At 36.8% G+C, this 23,357-nt stretch overlaps 1 protein-coding gene across 1 annotated transcript in view; it reads right to left on the reverse strand.

Moving 5' to 3' along the window:
* Positions 1 to 23,357, reverse strand: part of sorcs3 (sortilin related VPS10 domain containing receptor 3) — a 366,544-nt gene that overhangs the window by 44,297 nt on the left and 298,890 nt on the right. Inside the window, exons 14-18 of the mRNA XM_036557300.1 lie at positions 16,102 to 16,209; positions 15,491 to 15,608; positions 13,414 to 13,547; positions 9,229 to 9,342; positions 1,091 to 1,262 (exon numbers count right to left, since the gene is read on the reverse strand). Of these exons, the coding sequence (XP_036413193.1) occupies positions 1,091 to 1,262; positions 9,229 to 9,342; positions 13,414 to 13,547; positions 15,491 to 15,608; positions 16,102 to 16,209 (646 nt within the window). The remainder of the gene's footprint in view (positions 1 to 1,090; positions 1,263 to 9,228; positions 9,343 to 13,413; positions 13,548 to 15,490; positions 15,609 to 16,101; positions 16,210 to 23,357) is intronic.

Below are 23,357 nucleotides of genomic sequence, written 5' to 3' on the forward strand. Positions count from 1 at the left end.
GGCCCAGGTTGCACTGCGTTTGCTTTAGACAGCGATAGCTTGAAGCAACAGGGTAATTAAGACAAACTAATCCGGCAACAGTGTGAGCTGTTACTTGTTTTTGTTTGCCAGTGTGAATTGTTGATTGTTCGTGCTCAAAAATGATACAATATGATAACCGACTACTATTTTAACTTTTTTGTAGAGAATACAGCCACATAGTACACACTCACAATATGTTCACGTTGGTAAAACCAATCCAGTTTATCTGAGATACACCAATCTGGCAATAGCTTTATAATGATACAGTAGAATAACTGTAAAAAAGAAATAATTTTAGTATTGTTCATAGTATAACACTCTGCACTGTAGACACTAAATGGCCCACATTATGGAAATAATAATTTCCTGGTAATACTTGACTAAAGGGCAGTATTTGTAAGGCTACATGTCACCTACATAAGCCTTTAACCACAACACATAAATCAAACATTTTAAAGGCTTATTCTAATAAGTGTCAGTTGTCATAATGGCTGCTTCTTTCAGTTTTGCTTGCAGAAAGGTTTATGACTATGGACGCTCAATAGAATAAGTCTCTATACATTTTATAAAGGTTTATGTAGGGGTTACTTAAGTGTTATCATGTCTTATTTTTTATTTTCGAAAATAAAGGTAATCACATAAAAAATGGATCACGGCTGTTTTTAAAACATACGAAAAAAAAAATCACAAAAATGATTATAAGTGGACCTCAGAGAAATCTACAGAGCAAACTGTCAGGTTCCAAAGGAAATCCTCAGGGATGTCACACAAAAATAAACTGGGCTTTTCCTTTCAAATGTCTGGATCATTTTATTGTCTTCTCTATATCCTCCACACCAACTCAGCTATAGACAGTCTGCAGTAACAACACTCCTTATCACTTTAATGTGAAAGGGCAGTCATATGAAAATATGTTCATTGTGAACATGGTGTCATGACCATGGTAAATGTAAAATCTTTTTACACACCGCTTGAACCTGACCAGCATACTCTATGACTCTTGGTTGGCTAGGTTTGTGACTTATCGTACTCCACCGATGTACATACTCCAGTTTTTCAGCAAACATACCTCTTCCAGCTGCACTACAAAGGTGACGTTGCTGCCCAGGTTGGCTGTCAGCTTGCTGTCCCGGGTTGCCAGGTGCAGGCCTCGTGGGGGCCGGTTTGGACACTGCTGTTTTCGGGCTGTGTACATCTCTTTCACTCCGTTGGTGCAGTTATTGGCTGCCACTTTACGGTAGCTGATGAGTACAAGAAAAGAGAGGATGTCATCAACTTCTCTGTTATCAGTGTTGTGATGACTTCTGTTGTCATTGTTACATTCAATATCAACTTAAACTAGATACAGTCTAGTGTAGGGGATGGGCGATAAAACGATAACAATAAGTATCGCGATATAACTTTTCCTCGATAGAGCGAAAAGACAGGTTCGATAAATGTTCGATATAATACACCATTCTCACACTTCCACGTTTTAGCGAAAGCCCTGGTGGCATTTTCTACTGCAAGGAAAGCGACACTACTCTGCTGTCGCCAGGAGAGGGCGCACTTCCGAATTTTTTGACTTGATTAGAGAGGGAGGGGGCCACGAGTAAAAAATGGGTCGCCAAATATACTTTAGCAACGGCTGAAATGCGGAGTTATACATTCCCTGTCTGAGTTGAGCGACCGGCGATCTGTTCTCCTGTGACCGAGTGTGAGTGACGAGGTCAGTGGTGTAACTATACTGTCCTACAGTCAACTCACCTCTTTCCGTGCGTCCTAACAACTTTAGCGGTGTTAAATCACGTCTACAGCGCCGTGTTACAGCGCCAAACCATCATATTTTAGTATTAGTGCATTCTCGAGCAACGAAAGTGAAAGAAAGAAGTGGGTTCATGTTCGAAAGTAAACTGAGGAAGCTGTGAGGCATTGGAGAGCGGGAGAGCGCTGTCTTTCCAGGCTAGCTGTTTTTAGCTGCTGGCTAATTGAAGCAGCGCTCCGCCGCTCCGGCACAACACGGTGAATTGATGATATGGTAGATCAAACAAGACACAAAATCACCGCTTTCAGTTTAAACATGCCTAAAAGGAGGACTCTGTTTGTCTGGTGTGAGAGATTCACACTGCAGATAATGCTTTTACACAGCGAATGTCAGATATACTGCGGTTCACCCCTTAAACTACTATGATAGCATAGAGAAACCCAGTCGTCGCTAGCTGGTGTCTGAATACTGTGATATGCTCCGACATGGATGTGGTAGGAGTGACCGCAGTGACCTACCGAACCGTGTTGATGTTGTTGAGAAACTAAAGAGTTTAGCACTGTTGTTGGCCACTTGTTTAGCATTTGTAACGGGGTAGCCGAGCGCTCGACACCAGACAGCTAAAAATAATCTGTTTTCTTTCTTAAATCATGACTATTACAAAAATTGCAGCTGTGCTTTTCAAGCTGCTAAAAACAGCTCAGAAACTTTGGATGAGTCTTTAGCAATGGCTGAAACGCCGAGTTATACATTCCCTGTTTGAGCGGAGCGACCGGCGATCTGTTCTCCTGTGACCGAGTGTGAGTGACGAGGTCAGTGGTGTAACTGTACTGTCCTACAGCGAACTCACCTCCTAACATTCTAACCAGCTTTAGCAGCGTTAAATCACAATCGCAATCCTCACAACTACAGTGCTGTTACAGCGCTCGGACAGTCATATTTAAGTATTAGTGCATTCCGAAGGAACAAAAGTGAAAGAAAGAAGTGAGTTCATGTAAATTACAGCCCTGATTTAAACTAAAGTAAACTGAGGAAGCTGTGAGGCGTTGGAGAGCGGGAGAGTGCTAGCTTTTCAGGCTAGCTGTTTTTAGCAGCTGACTAACTTGAAGCAGCGCTCCGTCACTCACACAGCGCGGATAATTGATACTGTAGATCAAACATGGCACAAAAGCACCGCTTTCAGTTTAAACATACCTAAAAGCAGGACTCTGTTTGTCTGGTGTTGATATATTGCGGTTCACCACTTAAACTACTACGATAGAATAGAGAAATCCAGTCGTCGCTAGCTGGTGTCTGAATACTGTGATGTCTTTTGTAACCAGATAGCCTAGCATCGTCACCAGACAGCTGAAAATAATCTGTTTTCTTTCTTTGTTACTATTATGAAATTATGACTATTACAAAAACTGCGGCTGTGCTTTTCCAGCTGGTAAAAACAGCTCACCAGACACTTTCTCCCACTCTGCCATGACAGAATTCTGAAATGTTCCACTGTTTGGTGAGTGTTTGTCACGTTCAGACCATAAAGGATAGCTTAAAACAGCAGTTAAACACCCAGGAGCAAAAATCAGCCTTTAAACTTGAAAGAAATAATGATTTGACATTTATCACAGTATGTATCAATATCGAACGATATGAATTTTGTTTATCGTGATAACATTTTTGGCCATATCGCCCAGCTCTATATGTAATTATTTTTCACTTGCAGATCATCAAAACAAGGAAATAGTGTGGATTCTAAGCTCTCACTTGATACCAAATTTGTGTTTGTATGCAGAAGAGATATTTTATTCAGAGTTATTCTTGAGTGTCTTGTTTTGAAGAAAGTACATTTTTGCCAGGTTTATTTTTCACTTGTTGACATCAAAATAAATAGAAAAATTTCAAAAGTGCTGACTCAAACTTATTGATAAAGAATTTTATTTTAAACGTAATGCATATTATAATGCAAACCTATGTAATTGCAACATTTAAATGATGTAATTACATAGGTAATGACATGCTTGTGTAATGAATTGCATTACATTCATAATACATTACATTATTACTGTTTTTTGTTTAGCAAAAAATAGTAAAACAAAGTGCAAGCTTGAACCTGTAAATATGCAAAGTAAATCAAATGCAAATGTAATTCATTAACAGTGTGTTAATACTGTTACATCTATTACTTGCACAGAACATTACTGTTTACATCTGTTACTTGCAACTTGCACTTTATGGACTGCTGCTCTACATACTTGCACACACGCACATGTAACTTTAATTTTCTTTCAACTTTGCACATATAACTGTACTTTTTTACTTTTTTGTTTTTAGTGTATTTATACTTATTCAGTGTATTTAATATATTATTATACTTTATATTTTTTTTCTAAGACTATATTGGTGAATGGAGGAACAGCAAAGTCTTTTCATTGTACAGTGTAACTACCTGTTTCTGCTTTGCATATGACAATAAAACTCTTGAATCTTGAATCTTGGGTAACACAGTGTTACAGACCTGTAATTACACTTTCATGTAACACGTTTTCATGCAATGAAATGGTGTCCAGTACAATTACTAGCAAATATTGTATTACTTGTATTACTTATGTCTCTAAAAGTCTCTCTAAGCAACTAACATAGATCAGTGATTCTTAAAGTGGTCCTCAGTGACCCCCAGACAATCCACAACTTGCAACACATTAAGATTGAGCAAAAATGTGGATTGCCAGATAGGCCCTGAGGCCTGGTTTGAGTACAGCTGATATAGATTACTTATCTTTAACACACCTATTTCTATCTGTGCATGTCCTTTTATGTATTTTGGGCTTATGTGCACTAACTCTGCCAGCAGACTGAAAGTTGGATTGGATGTGAACAGCATAGAGTGAGCATGGAGAAAGCTGTACAGTGACAGAGGAGAATGACAGTGGATTCATCCAAATGTCCAGTTTCCCAATTCATATCCTCATTGTTTTGAATTAACTGTGCAAAACTATAAAAAGATTGTGAAGTGTAAGTTATGCCTGAGCTTGAAACCGCTTTCCACCCCAGTAAACTCAACAAGCAATCTGTCTGCTGAAGCATCTGATCAGACTGCATGCTAATATGAAGTGGCTGAACCCCATGCTGAAGAAAAGAGGGCCACGATATCATCTAAACAGGGCAGACTTCATTTCTGTTCATGTTTGAAATGCCTAGTTTCAAATAGCGTTTGACAAGTTTATAACTGTAATCAAGAACAAGTGGCTATGTCTTGTTCAGAGCAGAAGCAGAGACAGGCCTTTGAAATGATCTTTACTAGTTATTCCATATGTACTGAAAGAACTTTCCAGTTGTCACAGGTTTGTATAATGTCTACCCCCATATGTAAAGGCTTATTATTCAGGTACTACATGGACTACAGTGCAAACAGACTTAAAGGAAGGACTTACAGAACAGTGTCATAAAAGGTTGGACCCACCCAATTAGACAGTTCATAGCCAATAAAGGGATTAGATACTATAACAAAACAGCAGTTATAACTTGAAGCTTCTAAGAGATAAATAGTCTTTATTAAATAGCAACAGAGTCCCTGTGGCTAAAAAGCCATCATCAGTGCCGTGTACTGTAAGCACTAAAGTAGTTAAGATGAGATGTTCTACAGCCTATAGCTTATTAATTAAGTCTGTTTCTGTCTGCATCACTCTCTTTAATCCATCATCTCTTCTGTTTTGAACAGAACTTATATAAACTTTATAGACCACCGGAGTAACAACTCATTAAAAGTGTAAATCAGTTCTCTCTTCTATGATTTGCTTCCCTGTAAGGCGCAGCCAGTGGATAATTCGAACTGAAAATGGTGTTTTTTATGTAAAATCATCTGCAAACTAAATCTGTAAACCAAAGGAACAATTTAAATATTTATATATTTGCTCTGTATCACTAAACAGTATCACTAAAATATACATTATTTCCACATTCAAATAACTGTTTTATATATATATATTAGTGCTCAAGCAAGGCCACAATGTCTTTAACCCTAGTCTAGAGTTATTGGCCTTTTACTATATATTTAATTTGCTTCACATCATTATTACATAATTAGATAATTAACTAGAAAAGCTCATTTCCTGAAGAAAACTCGGAGTGACTACTCAGCTTATGCAGTTCCCAGGAGTTTAGGGTGTTATACATTTACAGTGGTATTTTAGACGGTTGCTAAGGTGTTGCAAGGTGGTTGCAGTGCTATCCCAGATGGGCACTAACTGTTTTGCTTTAGTATCTCAGGTGGTTGCTAGGATGTTAATAAATAGCTGGTGTGGTATCTAAAACGGTTTCAGTATGTTGCTATGTTTTTACTGAGGCATCAGTGGTGGTTGCTAGGGTGTTGTTATAGTATCCCAGGTGGTTGCTAGAGCGTTGTTATGTGGTTGCCATGGTGCCTTATGTGGTTAATAGGGTGTTGCTAGTGTACATGCATCATCATGACATAAATGGGGGGGGGTGGTTCTTAAACTTTTACCCATAATTCATTGCTATGGAAACAGCTGTATTCAAGTACACCATTCCTGATCAAACCAACCATTGCAATGCAGGATTATTTAGCAGACAAAGATCCAGCAGAAAAGAAGAAGAAGAAGAAGAAGAAACCTATACATATAAAAAACCTTTGCTCAAATTCAAAACATGATAAAATATCTCCTCGTCTACTTACAAGCACAAATGTGGTAGCAAGTAAAAGTGTACAATTCACACTCTCCCTCTCTCCTTGTGTTAATGATCTATGAGTGATAAATAATTCAATGAAATATAAGAAAAGGGTTTCATGGCTTGAATGGCTTATGTATACATTCAGTATACTCCACTATACTTTCATTATTCACCAATACCACACCAATCATGAAACCATTTCCACAGTTCTTGTGCTGGTGTTGATCACAGAAGCAGCCTCAAACTCTGTAGAGAGCAACAGAGAATAGACAAGTTTTATACTCGCTTCGGCACTCATGTTGTGTGGTCTGCTGCTTTGTCACTGAGCTGTTGTTGCTCCTAGACACTTCCATTTAACAATAATAGCACTTACAGTTGACAGGGGCAGATCTAACAGGGCAGAAAATTCACAAACAGACTCATTCTACTGCCACCGTTTGTCTATGGAGATTGCATGGCTTTTTGCTTGATTTTATACCCCTGTTAGCAGTGTGTGTGGCTGAAACACCTGAACTGAAAAATTAGGAATGGTGTCCACATACTTTTGGCCATAGTACAGCATCATAGCTGTCATCAACATCATCATCACCATCATTCCTGACACAATCAATGGAAAATGATGCAAACTAAGTTTACAAATACCAATCGAGGGTAAAATTACTTTTGTTAATTTCTCTAGAACCTTTGGACCCCTCAGTGGTTTCATGTGTCTCTTCATAAGCTCTGTTTAGTTAATGTTATACATTTTAAACTAAGCCTTTGTAATACAGAATGCTATCATAAAATCTTCAACTCAGCAGCTTGCCCAGTAGTATGCCTAGACTGTCATGCACAAAGACAGGTGGTGCATTTAATAACACTGTAATATGCTCAGTACGACACAATGATGTCAACACATCAGTGGAGTGGGTTAAAGCATTTACGCCTATAATTATAGTAAATAATGACTCACTCCTTAGATTGGGTGAACATTTGTGAACTGATTCTAAATGACAACACAGTAAAGCATCTAATCCTAATACAAATTGCTCCTCATTAAACCGCTCTGCAAATAAATAAATACATAATATCACTATCTAAGTGTTTTTGCAAATATATGAGTGAGAAAGGCAGATCAGCACTGATCGGGAGGCATGTCATATTTCGTTTTCAAGTGGGCGCGAGGAGACAGATACTGATCGTATTCCTTCCCCATCCATAGGCAGCATCAAGAGTTTTACACAGTAAACAAATGCCACCAACAGGCCTGAATTAAATGTTGCCTTCAAACAAATCATACACATACACACATCAGAAATGTCAAAACTAATGTCAGCAAACCTCAAAAACCACTTATTAGACGTAGGCTATAGCGCACAGCCATAGCTAGAGTAAAGCATGACAGTCCTCTACTTTACTCTAAACAAATGCCACTATATATTTTTCTAGAAGGCCCTGACTGAGAGTGTCAGAACCTTGTCTTGGGCAGCCAGGCATGATCCATTAACAAGAACACACATCAGAGCACTTCTTAAAATCTTGGTAGTGAGTTGTGGGTGTAACTATATGCTACACCCACAAGCTTCCCCTCACAAACTGGGGTGTCAAACATACCCACAGGCCAGGACCAGCCCGATTTATGGTTCTTATGGCCCACTAGATGAGTTTAGACTCCACATGTCCTGAATTAAAATCTTCTCTGTGGACAATAATTGACAGTTTGCAAAACAATGGCTGACATAATGCTCAACCAATCACTGCTTAGCAGCTGCCTCTGAGCACTACTTTTTCCGTCAAGTGAAAGAAAAACTCATCAGAGCAAACCTGCAGTGAGAATGGTGGTGCCAGTTTGAGGACCACACTCAGTGTAGTAACAAAACTATGAGCAAGTAGCAACAAGCTGTACTTAATCTTGGTTAGTGTATTTGCTAAACATCATGTCAACCGATATATAACTTTGCAGTTTAATGTAAAGATTAGTTAGCTAACCAAGTTTAGCTGCCGACATCGCTGACAGCTTAATAAATCAGTCAGGTTAAACAAGACTGTACAGCGCTTACATTTACATCAAAACATTCTGCGTAAAGATAAATATTAATGCATTTATTAGTCGTTTGATCAGTTTGCTCTTTCAGGATTTACTTTTCAGATAAATGACTATAAAATTTGTATAGAGTTTAACTACACACAGACCGAAAAAGTGCAGCAGGTCTGTGGATTAACAGTGATTTTAATTTAAAAAGGATGTTGACAACTCGCCGGAGAGTGAGAGAGCAGGTGTGCAGCAGGGTGAGTGAGTAACAAGTTTTGGGTAGCAAGGTGGTAAACACAAACAAACTCTCACTGAATTTCACTGTAATGTCACACATTTAGAAGGGAAAGAAAATTTTAAAAATCACTAAGTATATGCTAAGGACCCTGTAAAACTTCAGTAAGAATCACTGATGTCTTTTTAAGATTTAGTTTCGGTTCTAGGCAATAGGCAGGTACCATTTACCATAGGAGCACTTTGTGGTTCTATAATTACAGACTGTAGTCCATCTGTTTCCCTGCATACTTTGTTAGCCCTCTTTGACCTTGTTTGACCTTGGTCGGGACACTCACAAGACCACCAGAGAGCAGGTATTATTTGGCTGGTGGATCATTCTTAGCACTGCAGTAACACTGATGTGGTGGTGTTGTGTTAGTTTGTTTTGTGCTGGCATGAGTGGATCAGACACAGCAGTGCTGCTGGAGTTTTTAAACGAGTTTTTGAACATAGTTGTGAGCATATTTACACATAATTGTGTGACTGTGTGTATGACACTCACCCTGTGCTGTTCAGGTAGTTTTGGCCAAGGCTGCAGCTACGTGACACTGTAGCAGGGTTGAACCAGAACGCAGGCAGGCAGTTCCCATCTCCTCTCCGTTCATAGCCATAATCACTGCAACACAGACATATTCATATCAACATTTATCTACAGCACCATTTCCTGGTTTGTGCCTATATATATATATATATATATATATATATATATATATATATATATATATATATATATATATATATATATATATATATATACTTCTACCTGCCAAATGATTTACAACATGTTAATGTACCTGTGTCCGCACTTAACGATGGATTAAAGGATGTAACAGGATTTATATTAAAGCGTCTCAATATATTACACCTACACACAGACATATAGACATTTATTTTTCCGTTCATGCATCAGTCTGTACTTCACTCCACTAATCTGCTCATTTATTTGTGGTTATGCAGTCATTTTAATAGATCTACTCTACACTGTAAATTGAAATGTTAGGATTTTCAAATCTTCTCTTTAACACTATTTAAATGCTTTTTATTAAATGCTTAATTAAAGTCATATTTGGGAACTTACAAGCTTACGTGCCCAGGTACAGTGTGTGGCCAAAAGTATGTGAATATTTGACTGACACTTTTGTGGGCTTGTTGGAGATCCCATTTCAAAACCATGGGTATTAGTATGGAGACACTCCTTCATCCTTTGCAGCTACAACAGCCTCCACTCTTTTAGGAATGTTTCCAAAAGAATTCTGAGTGTCTCTGTGGGAATTTGTGCCCATTCAATCAAAAGAGCACTTGTGAGGTCAGGCACTGATGTTGGATGAGAAAGCCTGGCCTTTTCCCAAACTGGTACAATAAGTTTAAACCATATAACCTTCTAAGATGTCTTTGTATGCTGTAGCATCAATATTACCACAGACTTGTGAGACTTGTGGGACAGGTGGCATCCTATGACAGTACCACGTTTAAAACCACTGAACTCTTTGAACAGTTATTCTTATTTTAAACACTTAAACAGCTCAGTTAAGCATTTTGAGACATATTTTAAAAAAAAATACATGCATGAATTACAGGGCTTAGTTTTAAAATGTTCAACAGGGCTTGTGCCATACAAATATAAAAGGGTCTATTTAAATGATTTTACAGTTGTAACTCCAGCCTATTAGTGTTCAAGCACAGAGCAACTGCTACACTGCTTAAAAATAAAATTAAATGGTTCTTGGTTCTAAAAACCTTTAGTTGGTATTGTGGAGGTTTGTGGAGGTTTTGGGAACTAAAAGTGGTTCTTCTAAGGCTTTGCTCCAAGTGACTCCTATAAAGCCAGAGCAAGGTGGTCTGAAGTTTACATCAGACTAGAAGCTATTTTTCCCCATGATATCCAGTCATTGTCTTAATTTATTTTCAGTAATATAATCCTTGGAAAATCAGAGCAAGTCTCCAGTCCCCCACTGTGCTAACAGCCCTTCAACTAGCTAGACCTGCTCTGAGTACATTAAACATTTTCTTTCCTTGTTTTACATCATTTTTATTTGACCATATCCTTCGAGTAGCCACTACTATGAACTTTTCTTTTTTTTTTCTGATAATCACAGAAATGAATGAATAATGGACAAATGAACAAAACAAATAAATGACAAACTATCCCACCCAAACCCCCTCCAGCTTATGGTGGTGGTCATGCATCTAAACTTTGCCACTGCAACAGCCCTATGACCAAACGACCACTTATATTTTTAAAAATAAATGTTCTAAAATGGGTTGAAGTGATGCGATAAAAAACACTTCTGGATCCCTAAAGAACCTTTCAGTGGTTCAGTGATATATGAAGAGGAAGAAGAACCTTTTTTGTACTTTAACGAACCTCCACATAATGGAAAAGTACTAAACCAAGTAAGGATTTGCTTTAGAACCGTACCATCAAGCCAAGAACCATTTGGGAACCATTAATTTTTTTTAAGGTAGAAAGGTTGAATTTGGTATAAAACACTTCTCGAAATTAAAGACTGTAGCCTTTAAAATGCAGAACACATTCAGTGGAAATTGCTAAACTGCAAGGACATGATTCATTTTGGACAAAAAGGTACAATATTATCTTTTATTCAAAATATTGTGCTAAAATCCATACGATTTACTTCTTATAGATTTAATATAATATCCACGTCTGTGTTGGGCAAGAAAACAATGCTAGGTTTTCTGTTAAACTGATAGCAAATGAACCCCTCTTTTTTCAAAACAATTCACATTCAAAACAAATCCAGACCAAAGACATGTTTACCAGGCCAGCAGAATATTGCAGAAAGCTCAATCTATCTGGGCTATTAAGCTGGAAACTGACATTACGCTGTGTCCATCAGAATAATTATGGCTATTAATGTTTCACCGATTGCCTTTCATCCACTTCAAAGTCAATTAAAAGTTCTGTCCAGTTTAATTGGAAATGCCAACAAAATTGGTTTGCTTTCACACCACATGTTTATATCATAAAACGCAGGACATGTATTGATGAGCTGTATCAATGCGGCCGATGGGGGGTAAAAAAAATAAATAAAAAGAAAAGGGGAAAAAAATGTACTGGTGCAGAAGCTAATGGATTCAAATTGAACTGCTGCAGCTTGACCTTGTACAGAAAGAATTAACATAAAAAAATGTACTGATGCTTTGCTTTTTGCTGTCATTTGAAGATAAATATAAAAAAAAACACAACCAAAAGAAATTTGCATACAAATTAAATCTGTTTAGTAGCTCGTCTTTGCACGTTGTCATGAATGTTGCCAGCACCCATCACCCACAAAATCACACCAAAACTCTTCTTTCTGTCCAGCAAAGAGACTTTCACAGGAACAGCTGTGTAAACAAATCAGAATATGTTGCACTTTTTTAACTTGTGGAAAAATTGAGTTATATGAAGGCTTTTATGCACCATAATGAGTTTTTGAACTCATTGTTGAAGACATTTTCTATGGAAAAACTTCATCTGAGGCTGTAACAAACCTTATAGAGTGCAGATGTTTTGTGACAAATCCATTAGCAGGTAAAAAGTGCTTATTGCATTATTATTACACATTATTTACACTGTAATAACAGCATTAGCCTATCATTCTCTGCTTTTCTTGTACCCATCAGCAGCATTTCTATAAGAACAATATGCTAGTAAATATATTATTACTCTGTTACTCTAATAAAGTAAATGAATAAATGAATGAACGATCTTTTTACAAGCAAAATAATTAATCATTTTCAACCATCTATGTCACCATCTATAGATATCACTATCTATACCGACTCAAACCTATTTAGGTTTTAAAGGGGGAACAACAGCACTTTATGTAGATGGTCTATCATGTCACTGCTTTAATCTCCAATTTTAATTGTTTACATCATTTGAGCACAGCAGCTGTCATTTGCATTGAATTAAATATCTATTATTAACCTTAACTTTCCTAGCTTTGTCTCATTCACTGTAACCATAACCTTGAATTTAACTCAAAACCTAGACATAACCCTAACCCTAACCCCAACCTTAATCCATAAGCCTATTCTTAACCCTACATCTGGTTCTAATCTTAGTGCTAATGCTATTAAGAATCAGGAGTTTGTCCATGAAGCTGAACAATTTGAGCATCTAAATGCTATGCAAATGAGGTAGGATGAAATAATAAATAAAAAGAAAAATATACATTATTATTACTTTATTAATACAGGTTATAACAATATATCTTAAATTATGTAGGTCAATTCTTTTATTTGTATGCACTGCTATAAACAAAGGTAGTAGCAAAGAAGAAAGTCATAAAAGTAAAGCATGTAAATCCATCATGTAAAATCATTGGCTCTAGGGGCAAAGCACAGTGGGAAAATTTGACAGTTTACCTATTAAACTTTATTATGAGTACAGTGACTTATGACTACAGCTCTGTTAGGGTTGAGCTGGGTGATTTTTAAACAGTGGCTCCTGTATGCAATAAAATCAATACAACAATCTCTCTCTCCCTCTCCCTCCCTCTCTCTCTCTCTGAGCTGTTCCTTGCCCAGCGTGTCAGCTTTGGATGGCTTCTCTGAAGGATATAGCTGTGGTTCCATATACGGCTGCATATATCTTCAGGCTAATAACAGTGCTGAGCATCAGAGAGAAGACATTCAATCTTCTAGAACGTGTTTTTAAAACGACTCAGTTTTCACTCACCACTCAAAGTCATGAGCTCTACATATACAGGGTTCAGCCGACAGGATCCTGGACGAGTCCTTGCCCAGCATACAATAGACGCCCGGCCGGCGCTTCATGTAGATCTGTTTTTGGCCCATCACGCACGGCTCACCCTGAAGGAAAGACAAGATTGTCAAAAAATATGGAAAAAATGAATAATACCAGGCAATTACAGAGGATTACTGCAGCTCCACTGGAAGCTTCTAATTGACTAGCTGATGCATCAATCATAGAGGTTCAAGCAATGCTTTGATCAGCACGTTTATCTGTTCAATTATTGAAGTTCTTAGAGTTTCTCCACAGGAATCAACAGAGATTCATTGTCTGTTGGTCTGCTTTGGCTGAGTTTTATCAAAGGACGTGATGTATGGAACATTGGTCTGTGCTGGTAATTTTCCATGACATTCATACAATGACTGTACTCTTAAAAATAAAGCTTCATAAATAGATACTTGGACTTGGATGTGTGGTTCTAAGAAAAATCCTTTGTTGGTAGAGAATCTTTATACTACATTATCTATATTGTGTACTCATTTTTTAAAGCATGATTTCTCATTGCTGATATAGCTTTCATTTGATATGTTAAAGCATGATTTAACAGAGACAAAACTTTGTAAACATACGAAATGGAATGTATTTCACATTTTAATTTCACCTTTTATTGCTACTCTGATTGAACCAAGCTTTTTGATCAGAATTCCAGTCTGAATGTGCAGGCCTGCTCACTCAGAAACTATTACAGTGCATCAACAACAGAGGCAGCATTGAGCTTCTTTGATACAGTGATAGACAACACAGTAGCTGTGTAAGCTTCCATTCTACATGAAGTAAGGAAAGCCCTTCTATGAGTAGATAAAGTGTGTCCAAACTGTTCACTGAAGTGAATATTCAAAAAAGTGATGCATTTCCAATTATTATGATCGTTACACTTATTGAATTTAACCCCTCAATTACATACTAGAGCTTATTATTCAGTAACTTCAGGGACGTCATTGCAAACTGTTTGGTTACAGAAGTGTGTAATAAAACTTTTGGACTGCTGGTGGGCTCTGGACTTTTACAAGGTTAAACTCTGCAAGTATTTTAGTAATTTTCTTTTTTCATTGTTAAATTTTGATTGTAAACTAAATGGGTGAATTATTTATATACTCAATGACAAATTATCCAATGAGATGTTTTTTTATTTTTTATTTTTATTCATCTGTGGTATCTAGGTAGATGTAGCCAAGCGAGCTCTCTTCCATTGTTTACGACTTCGGGATCTGAACTGAAGGCCTAACATGTCATTGGTTAGGACTTCAGGAGCTGAGCTAAAGGCCTAACATGTCATTGGTAAGGACTTCAGGGGCTTTGTGTCCGGTTAACCACTAATATAATTACAAACTAATAGAAGAATCAGCCAATCACCAATTTTGTGAAAAAACACTTTTGACCTTCTGGAAGGTCAGTCAGAATGAAAACAGCAGCAGCTCTATGTCAGGGCTTTGAAAAAGTCACAGTGAAACTGCTGCTAAGTGAAATATCTGTTAATAGATCTTACAGGCTTCAAATAAAATGTCTTTTATAAGCTTCAAATGCCTGCGAAAGGGCATAAATTGTTCACATTAATTGCCGTTAGCTTAGTGCTAACATACTAAAAACACCATATTGAGGCAAGCCAAAATTACCATTATTGTAGAAGTTGTTTAATCTGGTTTTTGGTGGAGTTTTGACATTAATGGCCCAAACTGAAGGCTCTGACAGTCATGATTCACCACTTGTAATAGGCCATGCTATTTGCCATTTATACAAAAAATCTACAATTTTTATGCAAATCTAATTTCCATGAGAATAAATTAAAATATTACATCAACACTATTATGCTTGCTGTCAAAAACAAGTCAAAAAAATAAAAATTTAATATAAAAATAAATATTTTAGTGTGGAAATGATATGAAAACATTTGAACCAAGTCAACTCAATGCATATTTTTTCACTATGCATTTGTAAGCTGGTGCAAGAACCTGCCATATTACCATTTCATCCCAGAACCTTGTTTGTTTGTTTGTTTGCTTACCTGATTATGAAGATGCCACGTTTGGAAGTCTCCTTCAGTGCACCGCTTAGTAAATAAAGACTTGTAGTCAATTTTGATCAGCTGCCATTCCGACCGATCGCTGAAGTGTCCGAAAAATCTGTTGATGCAAATGTCACAGTTTGATCAAGGCAGAGCTTTTGTAGCAACTGACATGCAGAAGGTCCTCAGGTGGCCAGTGTTAATAGAATAATGTCTAAAAAGGGAAATCTGATGGCTTTGAACCAGATGAACTCCCTTAGAGAGACCAGCTTATGACAACTGTTGTCAGTTAAATGGCTCTAACATGTCATGCAAAGAATAATTAACCTTTCACCGTTAATGGAGCGTAAGGAAACGTCTACGTGAGCATAAGACACCTTTGATTAATCTACGCTTGTCAGCAGAATATGAGCCTTTGTGAAAGACGGTATGAGATGGTGAGAGAGAATGAGCGTGTGTGTGTGTGCGCGTGTGTGTGCGCGCGTGTGTGTGCGCGTGTGTGTGTGCGTGTGTGTGTGCGTGTGTTTGTGTGTGTGTGTGTGTGTGTGTGTGTGTGTGAGAGCTCACTGCAGACAGGTGTTGAACAACAAGCCAGTCTTTCACAAACTCACGTCAGTATCTGATTATCCATGCCCGGCTCCACCAGGACTCCATCCACAAACAGTGGCATCGCTGAGAAACTGTGGTGCGTCCACTGCCGTCCTTCATCAAAGCTGATCCTGAAATGACCATTCCACAAAAAAAGATTTAACCACATAGCACCTCACGCAGGCCCCCTAGTGTTGTATACATCAACGTCTATGCTTTAACTTTTAATACTCTTTCCAAAAAGAGGGTATTCTGACCCATGCTTAGAATTAGTTTTGGTGACCCCAAGTGATGCACTTTCTTGCCGAGCCACTGTTTGGATGAGCATATTAGGAAATGCGAGCATCACTTTCCATTCATTCTTTCTTCTTGTTAAAGTAGTATCTGGGGTAATAAATCAATACGTATTTTGTTTGTGCTTTATTTTTAGTGGATGTTGTGTTTTAGGCCATAATTTTTATTTGCAAAGTCATGCCAGTTGTTCCATGCTAGCAACACTACACTGCTCTATGTAAGGAGCTTAATGGGAATGTGATAGAATAACATTACAAGAGCTTGTAACTTGTACTAAGTGTACATGTATATCGCCACTATTGCTTGTTAAGATTGTGTTGATGTAGTGAAATGGGTTTTAGCGAGTCTGGCTAGGCCTTATATTGTGAACCTGTGCTGTGTATTCCCAGTCAATGCAAATTTGTTGGATCTTTGTTTCATTAATACTCTTAAATTTTAACATTTCTACTGATAATGTGCACTGAAACTGATACTGTTATGTTCTTCTGTGTTTACAGTTTCAAACCATTTCAATTAAAAATGCTTAAAGGTACCTATGTCTACATTTTGGAAGAGTGTTTAACTCTCTGCATAGTGAGGGCAGAAGAAAGGGTCTTGAGCAATGTCATAAAAGAACCATTTGAGTTCCCTAACCACACTGTACATTACTTGTTGTATACTATATATGTATAATGTGTTATATTTTATTGCTGCTACTTTGCACATCCTTGGTTTTGAATTTTGACAGAAAAAAAGATTTGAGTTTTCATTAAGTTCATTAAAACAGTGAATTCATCTTAATTGTCTTCATGGTTAGATAGCAAATGCATAAAATGACAAAAAATTTAAATTTAAAAGCTGATGGCAACATAAGTTATTTGGTAATTTAGTGATTCATAATCCAAATAGTTGATTATTCATTTCAATATTCGATAGATTATTTGACAAATTAGTCATTTGTTGCAGCCCTATAACATACCATATTCATCATTTAATTGTGAAATCAATTCAAAATATTTTCTGCACACTACAAATTGTGTTGATTAACAATGTATTGTCACTCCTTTTTCATTTGGTGTCACATTGTGTTAAATATGTGTTAAAGTGAGGAAGAAAGGCAACACAAGTGTTTGTGTCATTGACTAATCACATAAAAGGTTGCTGGTTATGTCATCGGCATTTAAAATTCCTTCTTTTTGTTTTTTTCATGACCCAGGTTTGGAAATAAGGTAAATAGCTTGTCTCTCTGCTCTATACGTGCTCTGAGACTCTCAAAAGGTTTATTGTGGATCAATAACCTTGCAGGATTTATAAATAATGCTTGCTGTGCATTGAGATGATAATGGTAGTTTTTTCCCGCATTTGAATTTACCCAGAGGTAAACATATCTAGATAGAAAGTTAATTTAGCTTTTAACAGATGACAGTACATACAAGTAGCTACATAGCTAGTGTGAAAAAACTAGCTAATTAAAAACTATGCATGAAAGTTAATGAAGCCTCCAATTTGACAGTTACTTTAAATGAGTACATAAATGACAGTGTAACATGCTTCTTTACTCACTACTCTTATGTGACTGTGCCTACATTAGACTGCCTATTAAGACAATTATAAATAATGAACATATCATGTTGCAGATTGTGAAGGATTCACTTGAAAATGATTAAAATGGATGGAGCTAAATTCTGAATAAGATGGAACTGACTGTATCGATATTAGGGGCTGAAAAAAGATCCGAAGGTGCCTAGTTGCCATGGGCCCCAGTGCGATGGCCCCACTATATCCCCCCTGGTAGTTACACCACTGTTCATGACCACTCAATGTCCTTAGTTGCATAGTATGTACCTAATAATTTCTAGTAGCTATCCAATAATAAGTCTTAAAATGAAAAGCTGAACAAGAAATCTAAAGGGTTTTGGGGGTTAAACCTCAAAAGCTGGCTGACACAGAGTAACACCATTGCCCATCTCATCCTCATATCAAATGCAGTTTAGGAGACCACACTTTCTGAGTGCCAAATCACACTTAATTAGCTTATTTAGCTTGAGGGGGAAAACAACTGCAAAAAAGCTTGAAAAGAAAAGTCACATGAAATATTTTCTCCAAAACAGGGAAAAAAAAGAAGTTGCTGGCAATAACAAAAACATGTCATTTTATATTATGTTTTTCTTACTTGTAGCTCATTGAAACGATGAAGAAATTCTGAAGTGCATATTCTACGCTTTCAATCAATGCTACATTTGGGTTTTGTAAGTAGAAAAGGAGATATTGTATTAGGATTTGAGTCCGATGAAGTAGTTGTTGTGTGTCTCGTTTTGCAGAAAGAAAAAACTTCCTGTACATTGTTGCCACATTTTTGTAATTTGCTGACATCCAGACAAACAGAAAATAAGGGCCCTTAAAAGTGTCAGTACAGGATGTAAATGTAACTGATCATGTAATCATGTCAAAATTATGTCAATAATGAGTTTATTGGGTGTTTCTGAAACTACAGGCCGATTTTATGTGTGTGTGTGTATATATATATATATATATATAAAATATAAATCTTTACCTTGGCATGTGCTTACCACAACAGAGTGTCGCAGTAACATTTTCTGCTTTTCTGTATAAATGGCACCAAGCTTGACCTATTACATCAGCTTTGGCAGACAACATCTAGTATATTTGTATTTAACATCAATAAGTTTTAAATTTAACATCACTCTTTGTATAGTGAAATGAGTCAATAAGTCTGATTCAAAATGCATTACTTAAAAGCACTAAAGATGTAGAAATTATTCAATACGAAAAGATTATATTTTTTGGCTCACTTACGTTTCCACTGAAAGTAGGTTAGAGAATGTTATATTGGTGGTAAGTGTCAAAAGGATATATAAATGTGAGACATATATTTTTAGATAAAACTGACATAAATGGCTGACTAACAACGGTATGTTTTGAACATTTACAGCCATATGCCAAAGTTTGTACATCCCTGGTCAAACTACTTGTTTTGTAGATTTTAGGCACACTTTTGAAGTTAACGCATGCCATAACTTTTGCACAGGCCACATTTGATGTTTTTTTTTTTTTTCCAAATATGTGAAATGCAGCAAATAAACAGTAATGTGTATTGAAATGTGCAGAAGAAATCAACAAAACATGCCATTTGACCATCCTAAACTTTTGCATACAAATGCATTTAAAGACTGAAATCACAGATATGGGACAAGAATAAAAGTGGTATTTTCACCCATAATATGCTTTATAAATTCAGTTACTCCTTTTATTTAGCAACAATTTGCATATGACATTTGTAAACTATTGTATATGCTTTATGCTAAAAAAGCAAACATACACTCTTAAAAAGGGTTCTTTAGTAAACACAATGGTTCTAAACAGAACCATGAACATTCCTTGCATGGTGAAGTGGTTCCTCAGATTGATGGAGAATGTGTTGTATATGGTTCTATATAGAGCCTTTTTGAAAATGGCTCTATATAGCACCAAAAAACGTTCATCTATTGTTACAAGCTTGACATCATACCCATTGCAGAACCCTTTTTTGGTGCTACACAGAAGCATTTTCAAAAATGATCTTTATAAAACATATATATACAACACATCCATCTATTCGACGAACGACTTCACCATGCAAAGAACTATTTAATCAAGCAAATGGTTCATGAAGTGTTCATGATTCTATATAGAATTGTATTTACTAAAGAACCCTGGAAGAACTATGTTTTTTAAGAGTATATATCCAGAAATCTACTGCTGGGACCTAAATGCGTACATAGTGCTCTCCACTTCTTAGAGTTAAAGCTTATTGACCGGACCCGACATGAGGATAACACCACTTTCCATCTCTTCCAGTTTGAGAGATCACACACTACAAACATTCAGAGAGCCAAATAACAGATAATTAGTTTATTTAGCTTGAGGGGAAAGAAGAAAAAAACTCCCTATCAAAGCACCAAAAGCAGACTAACATGAAAGATTTTTTGAAAAACAAGGAGGGAGGGAGAAAAAAAAAGTTTAAAAAAGGAAAAAAAAGAAAAAGTTTAAAGAGGCTCAAATTTGAAAGCAGGTAAATAAAGAAGAAGAGTGGAAAAGGGTGTCTGTAAACTAGTAGGCAAATACGGCATAACAAAACAATAGCAGCACACTCTCGCTGATGACGACAAAACTGCAGGAGCGATTAAGAAAAGAAGCAAAAGGTGGGAGAAAAACATGCACCAAAAAAACCCCTCAACTTCAACATTTTCGCCAATTGGACTGGATCCCCTTCTCTTACATATTATCATTAACTAGAAAACTATTAAGAAATAATGATATAACTTCACATGGAATGATTCCAGTGTATTATTTAGACCTTTTAAAGATCACTCCCTGTATTTTTAAAGGGAGTACAGAGTCCTATCTAAGTGTTCTATTCAACATACAGCAAAAGTTTTGATGAATGATGAAATACCTCTGAAAACCACTCAGATTTGTTATTCAGATCTATCTGAAAGTTCTTGGTGTGGCATAATATTCTTATAAGCATGCTCAATTGACTTGTCTTGGTCCAAAACTCTTAGTCTGCTATGTTACTCAGGCAGAACTAATGTTAAAGGGGCCCTCGTGGTACTTCTTTTTTTCTTTCCCTGAGGTCCATTTATAACGTTTGTGTGGTTTTATGTCATAATTCTTTTTTTACATGACCATTTTCCAACCTTTCTTTATCCCTTGTAATTAAACAGGTTTGTTACTGCACCTTTAAGACTGATATATGTAAATTATCTCTGTTCTGATTGGCTGCCCTGTATTGTGCCTCATTCATAAAGCAGTGCATTCATGAACACTCTTTATTACTTCAGTTTGGAGAGGGTGAAGCTAAACTGTTGTAGGCTGAATAGGTGGATAAATGTAAATGTGATGGCTTTTGTGACATCACAAAAATAGTGCGCTTTGCAGATTAGTTTCCATATATGGACTGTATGAACAGTTAACAGTGCTTTCAAACTACATCAACCTCAACAAAACATATATATATTTATTTTTTTTAGTATCAGTATTTTTCCAGTCTTTGCCTTTACTACAGCTTCCTCCGAAGTTCAGTCTTAGAAGTTGGTTGCATCTCGCTTAAATGTTATTAAATTCTTTAAACAAAACTTTTGAATGATTTTTAAAGATGTGGTGCCATGAACTTCAGAAACTTTTTTTAATCAAGTCAGTATATTGTTCGAAACCCCTCTGTCAGCTTAATGTGCAATAGAGACTATGGATAGGTCAATTATTACAGTAGGCTATGCATGCTGGGTAAGCCTTTATTCACCAGTTTGCTTTCATGCATTTGAAATTTTAAGAGTGAGATTGTTCAAACAGGAATGCATAGTTCTGATTTTAATGAGACAAGCAGTATCAGCATTGTGTTTGGTGATCTTAATCCATGTGATTTACTCAAGATTAAGACAGCCTGATTTAATTTGAAGAGGCAGAAATTATGACAAAGTGCTGTGCAAAAGTCAGAGACCAGCCTTCATTTATGTAATTTCCAAAGTAGCTATTTTTTACTATTTATTTATTTATGTATGTATGTATGTATGTATGAATGTATATAAAGGGCAGACACTGTACATTCATTACAACTTCCATTTTTTTCTGGAGACTTGCTTTATTTTTGCACACCTGCAAAATTCAGTCTTAGAAGTTGGTTGTATTTTCTGCTTCTCTTAGTCCAAATAATCCCAAACACGTTCAGGGATGTTGATGGCTCTATTTGATGTGCAAATATTCTTCCTTTTTATCTATTTCCTTTTCTCTATAAGAGCTTCTTGACAGCTACACATCCTTTCAGACTCAGTCTTGTCAATTGTCATTTTTTTTTCAATGGTTACTGTGTCCACCCTTTAGCTTTATTACATCATCCATTACTTTTCATTAGACTTGCTTTCAGTTTTTCAAATAAATCTGCAGAGATATTTTTTCCACACCTCCAAAGTTCAGTCATAGACATTGGGTGCATTTTCTGCTTCTTACAGTCCAAGTAATTCAGTGATGTTGAGGTCTGGACTCTGGGGTGGACAGTCTATTTTTCTGAGAACACCAGCATCTTCTTTGCTGGATTTACAAATTTTCTTTTTTGTCTGTTTCCTTTTCTCAGTAACAGCTTCTTAACAGTTACACATCCTTTCAGACTCATAGTGTCGAGTTCTCACAGTGGAAGGATGGACAGAAACACCTCTGGGTTTTTTCAGATCTGAAGTAAGAGTGGAGCTTGATTTTCTCCTCTCTCTCAAAGATGAAAGCTTTAAGTACTGTTTATCTGATGGTGACAGTGTTGGTGGTCTGTCAGGTCTTGCATGGTTGTGAGGAGTCACATTTTCTCTATCTTTTAATATTTCCAAAACTTTGATTCAACTTTAAAAAATTCTCTTTTTTGACTTTCTCTTTCATTATTCAAGTAGATTATCTTATATCTCATACTCGAAATACCTCATAAAAAATGAATACAGCGTGTACTAAATTGGCATTTTGACTGGAGATAAATCAAATAAAGTGAGGACTTGCTGTACATGAAGACTTTGGAAAGTTTATAGGGTCGACATTGTCTTGTGGGCACACAATATATATATGCACTAACATTAACCTAATTAGAAAGCCCTCATAGATTTAGGTTTCCTGGGGCTTTAACTTCAGTTCAAAACACAGTGATGGGCACAGGAGGTTGCGGTTGACAGCTTTTCAGTTCCACCTCAGAGGTGCTAACAGCGACTCGCTCATGTGACAAGGTTGAAACAACACCCTGCATGAATAGTGACACTAAAGTTCCCTCGTTACTTCAAAACCTGTGGGCCGAAAGCGCCGGAGAGAGACAAAGTGCCGACACACATCCATTACCGGCACGCCCGAGGTGGGATGTGTATTTGAAATCGTACTAGCGGGGGAAAGACACGATTGCTTTCAACAGACAGGAACTGGTGGTCTACCCGCTCGCTTGGCTTGCTTAAGAGAAACAGAAATGAAGATTGCACACTCC

Source organism: Colossoma macropomum, unplaced genomic scaffold, assembly GCF_904425465.1.
Source record: "Colossoma macropomum unplaced genomic scaffold, Colossoma_macropomum, whole genome shotgun sequence".
NCBI classification, from domain to species: domain Eukaryota; kingdom Metazoa; phylum Chordata; class Actinopteri; order Characiformes; family Serrasalmidae; genus Colossoma; species Colossoma macropomum.